The sequence below is a fragment of the Colobus angolensis genome, unplaced genomic scaffold (assembly GCF_000951035.1).
Source record: "Colobus angolensis palliatus isolate OR3802 unplaced genomic scaffold, Cang.pa_1.0 Scaffold1, whole genome shotgun sequence".
Taxonomy (NCBI): Eukaryota; Metazoa; Chordata; class Mammalia; order Primates; family Cercopithecidae; genus Colobus; species Colobus angolensis.
The window spans coordinates 18,524,752-18,529,785 of NW_012110918.1; the positions used below are offsets into that span (position 1 = coordinate 18,524,752).

The 5,034-nt window shown below is 59.3% G+C and overlaps 1 protein-coding gene across 1 annotated transcript in view; it reads right to left on the reverse strand.

Annotated features, from left to right (window-relative positions):
• CCDC57 (coiled-coil domain containing 57) overlaps nt 1-5,034 on the reverse strand; it is a 142,921-nt gene that overhangs the window by 56,997 nt on the left and 80,890 nt on the right. Inside the window, exons 15-16 of the mRNA XM_011926598.1 lie at nt 891-915; nt 712-793 (exon numbers count right to left, since the gene is read on the reverse strand). Of these exons, the coding sequence (XP_011781988.1) occupies nt 712-793; nt 891-915 (107 nt within the window). The remainder of the gene's footprint in view (nt 1-711; nt 794-890; nt 916-5,034) is intronic.

The following is a 5,034-nucleotide window of genomic DNA, read 5'->3' on the forward strand; positions in this document are numbered from 1 at the left end:
TGGGTGGATGGGTGGATGGGTGGATGGGTGGATGGATGGATGGGTGGATGGATGGATGGATGAATATACAGGTGGGTAGATGGATGGGTGGGTGGATGGTAGATAGATGAGTGGGTGGATGAATGGATGGGTGGGTGGGTAGATGGGTAGATGGATAGATGGATAGATGGATGGGTGGGTGGGTGAATGGATGGGTAGAAGGATGGGTGGTTGGATGGATGGATAGGTAGGTGGGTAGATGCATGGAGGAACAGATGAATGACTCACTGAAACACTCAGTCATAAAGCCAGTGTCCCTTGCCTTTCTTAGGAAGTCAGCCCGGGTGTGTCTGTGTCCAACAGGCCCAGCCTCCACCTCAGATAAGAGACACTGCTGTCTTTATCTGGAGAAGTCTATGGCCATCTTTGCTGCTCGCCACAGAGCCGCACAGAAATGCCAGCTGCTTTGCTAAACTGCGGCGTTGTTCTCACAATAGTGCCAGCAAAGTGGGTTCCCAGAGTGTCTGCAGCTGAGATGAGGTCCTGCTCTGTGCAGTGGCCTCCAACCAGGCCCCACTCACAAGAGGGGCTTCTGCACTCCTTCGGGCCTTCCTGAGAAGGCTGCGGCCAGAGCCCTCCCACTGACCCCAGGCGCACACCCAGAACCTGGCCTGCACCCAGGCCACGGCCTCCACTTCCCAGACTCACCTTCGGGCCAGCCCAGCTCCGCACGGAGCCTGTTCCCCATCTCGATGAGCTGCTCCTTCTCCAGGCGGAGGCTGAGGATTTTTCTGGCTGCCTCCTTCAGCTTCCTCTGGAGTTGCTGCACAGATAAGGTCTGGGGGGCGCATGCCACCGGCCGGAGGTGCAGGAAAAGCTCTCCCTTGGCGAGGCCCTGTAACGGAACTCACAGGTAGACACCCCTGCGAGGCTGCCCTCATGGGAGGACGCCGGGGTGCCTGCCCACAGAGCCTCTTCACCTGCTCTCCCAGGGTGGGCACTGCTGGGTGCCACCACTGGGTGACGTCTTCCAAAAGAAAGACAAAAAGGGTCGCTGCTCCCAATGCTTCAGTGGGTTCCTTCTCTTCCACAAATAGAATAAAGGCCACAGATCTCCCAGGCCAGGGTGGCCCCCGGGCCCTCACAGCCCTCTGCCTCCTCCCCGCCATCCCTGCCTTTGTGGCTTTCAAGTGAACACAGTGAGAATCTCAGGACATCCAACCAGCACAGCAGCTCCCCAGGGAGAGCAGAGAGAAGGCTGTGGCCTCTAGCAGTGCCCAGGACCCAGGAGGACACCTCCCGCTGGCATGGCTTGGCCCTCCTCCACGCCTTGGGGTCCCTCCTTTCTGTACCTGCCGGATGGACACCCCACAACCATGCTGCAGGCTGGCTGTGGCTTCCCTCCTGAAGCAGGTGCAGGGGGAGCACAACGGCTACGGAGAGGGAGAGGCCGACACAGGGGCAGTGGAGCTGGCTGGGCTCCCCCTCAGCACCCCAGGCCTGGGCCACCCTGGATTTGAGCCCCTGGGAATCACTGCGCTGTCCGTGCTCAGCCGAGCCCGGACGTGCGGCTACGCCACGCCAGTGCCACAGATGCCAGTGCCACAGAGTGCACTCCCAACACAGAGGCGTGCCTGGCCCGGACGTGCGGCCTACGCCACGCCAGTGCCACAGATGCCAGTGCCACAGAGTGCAATCCCAACACAAAGGCATGCCTGGACCAAAAATGGGGGCACAGGAAAAACCAGTGGCGTCCAGGCCCTGGTGAGAGGGAAGCCGACGACCTACTTCTCCCGTGCCGCTCCTGGCCCCTGTGAGGAGCCAAGCTGCACCTTGTCCTGGCCGCACGAGCTCTGAGTCCCTGGAACAGGCCAGCACACCCTGTCCCTGCCAGCTTCCTGGTATGCCTCCCAGGGCTGGCAGGTGCTGCTGCCTTCCGGGTGCTGCTGTTCTTCGGATGGCCTGGGGCGCATCCACCGTATGCAGTGCCTCTGGGCATGTGCCGCAGGTTCATGTGGGACGCTCGGGGGCCGCGGGGATGACACAGCAAAGGGGAGAGATGTCTGCCTTCCTCTTGGACAGGGAAAGTTCTGTGGCGCCGGGGCCCCGGCCGAGGCCAGGTGCAGGGCAGCCCCCACAGAGGCTCGCCGCAGGCCTGAGCCCGAGTCCGGACTCGCTTCCTCCAGTGAGCGGGCCTTGTGCCTGCTCCGTGAGCACCCTTGGCAAGTGTGGCAGAGGCTCACTCATGGCCCTGGGAGGATGGGCAAGAATGGGCTCTTGGGCCCAGGAGAGGCCAAGGCAGACCTGGAGGAAGGGCGGTCTTGTGCTGGTAAAACAGATTGCAGATGGTGCAGGGCTAGGGGAGAGCAGCCAGGCAGGTGAGACTCCAAGTCTGGGTCTAAAGCCTTGGGTCCTCGACAGGAACACCCTGGGTTATTTTGTTACTTTAACTGAGGAAAGAACAATCCTGAAAACAGATTTTGCAAACCTCAAAACACTTAGAGATTTAAGAGACAATTCCCTCTTCAAAAGCAGTCCCCTCTCCCCGCAAAGACGCCCCAATGTTGCCCCAGGCCCTTGCGGCTGGTGCCAGGCTTGAGGGGCACCGAGGGGCCTTCTTGCTGTTGACCCCACAGGCACAGGAAGGAGGGCACAGATTGCAGGGCCCATGTCCTAGTCACGTGATTCTGCACACAGTGACCTGGGGGGCAGGGAGTGAACGATTCTACCTCTCTTGGATTCAGTTTCTGGTAAAATGTTATTTGGTAAAAGTTTATTTTGATGATTCTCTAAAATCTTTCCACAAAATAAGATTTCTACAGCCTGAGACATATTCAGGAATGTCTTCCCCACTGTGTGCTCCAGGGGCTGCCCACCCATCTGCCCCCATGCCTGGGACTGCCCCAGCACCCCTCTGGTGAGGGGAAGATGTCTCCATGTATCTGGACAATTAGGAGGAAATGAGAAGGAAACTTTGGTCTGCTGAAATGTCTTCGCGTCTTGAGGACATGTGTGAGTGAGCGATACAGAGAAGTCCTTCTCAGAGGCTGAGGCCTGGAACTGGTACAGTGGGTTCCATCAGGCTGGGCCGGCGCTCACCAACCCAGTCACTCCGACGCCTCTCAGCAGAGCCGGCGCCAATGCCATGGCCAACACTGCCCCCCAGTGGACCCAGGGACATAACACATCCTCCAACTCAGCCCTGGCGGCCAGTGCCTGGGGGGAAGTTTTATGTTTTAAGGACTAGAGGCAGTTGATGTGGGTGGTGCAGTCAGGCAAGGGCAAAGCCAGGCTGTGCGGCTCAGCCCAGTGGGGCCTGCCTGGAAGCAGAGCGCCCCACTGTTGTCCACAGGCTCTCCCTCTGCCACAGGAGAAGTGGGAACACGTGCCTCTGCACACACCTGGCCTCGGCTTTGCAGGCCTGGCTCCTTGGCTGGGGCCGGGGGAGGGACCAGCTTTTGTCAGGGGTGCTGGGGGACACTCCCTGGGCCCCTGTGCACTTCCTCACTGGCCTTGCACAGGCTTCCTGCACTACAGGAGGTAGGCTGGAGACGCTGTGCTGCGTCACACCTCAGTACTTTGGTGGACGCACACAATATGTGACCCGGTCCATCGCCCGTGTGCAAATGTCACCAACCATCCGGATAACGCCCTGACGCTGTCTCTCCTGTGCAGGGTCCAGGGTCCCACGTGGCACTTCTACAGTGTCTCTCCTGTGCAGGGTCCACAGTCCCACGTGGCGTTTCTACGGATAATACCCTGACACTGTCTCTCCTGTGCAGGGTCCAGGGTCCCATGTGATGTTTCCATGGATAACGCCCTGACACTCTCTCCTGTGCAGGGACCACAGTCCCACGTGGCGTTTCTACACTGTCTCTCTTGTGCAGGGTCCATACTCCCACGTGGTGTTTCTACCGATAATGCCCTGACACTGTCTCTCCTGCGCAGGGTCCAGGGTCCCACGTGGCATTTCTACTTGGGGTCTCCCAGGTCTCCTAACTGGAGTGGCTCCCCAGCTTCCATGTGTGGGCACCCACCAAGCGTGTCGAAGTCCCTCTGTTTGGGCCTGCCTGAGGTTTCTTCATGCTTAAGCTCAGGTTCTGCATCTTTGGCAGGGACCCCGAGAGTGAGTCTGTGCCGTCTCAGTGTGGCCCGCCTGGAGGCAGGTACACCCAGCACTGGCAATGGGAGCGCTGATCACTCGGCTCAGCTGGGGTCCAACAGGCTGCTCCACTGGAAAGCCAGCATTAACCTTGAAAATAAGTCACGTGTGGGAGATGCTGCTTTGCGTCTGTCTGATGGGAATCCCTCTGACTCGGTACCCATCTGTGATCGCCCAGCGTGCCATTCCTGTCGCGCTCCTTGGCTAGCACTCTCACGTGGAGGAGCGCACCGTTCCCCTGACTGATCTGTCCACTGCTATCAGCCTGGCCCCATTATTTCCTGGTTGAGTCAATGGATTATGGTCTTCAACATCACTGCCTATTGGCCTAGATCTCATCAGTAGGGGCCCTTTTCTGCTGGTTCCCGTGCCCTCCGAACCTGCCTCCATGCTGGAGCTCCGGCTCCTGTGAGCACAGCAGGAACCATGGAACCAGTGCCTGCAACTGTGGAACTGGCATCTGCTGTGGCTGAGTCCAGGCTGCGGGCCCTCTCAGGACACAGCTGGGATCAGATGCACATGCAGCTCTACCCACTTCTCTCTATACCCAACATAACGGACACATTGATCCTCTACCTGAGGGCCCCGCTCCCTTCTCCATCTGGGCTCCTTTCCCAGCAGCAAGCAGCAACGACCTGGGCCCGCCCTCGTCTCCAGGAGCTCAGCCATGTTGCTTGGCAGAGGACAGAGCCGTGGTGGGCCTCGCCTGGGTGGAGAGCCTGGCCACAGGATGCTCAGACCCAGGAGGAGCCTGGAGCCCGACTGTCATCTCCATGCACATAGACACAGAGCCTGGAGTGTTTGCCCCGCCTGTGCCTTAGCTCCAATAACTGGGATTGGGCTGCAGGTGGCTTCAGCTCCCACTCTGACTGCTATGGGATTTAATTCCTCAA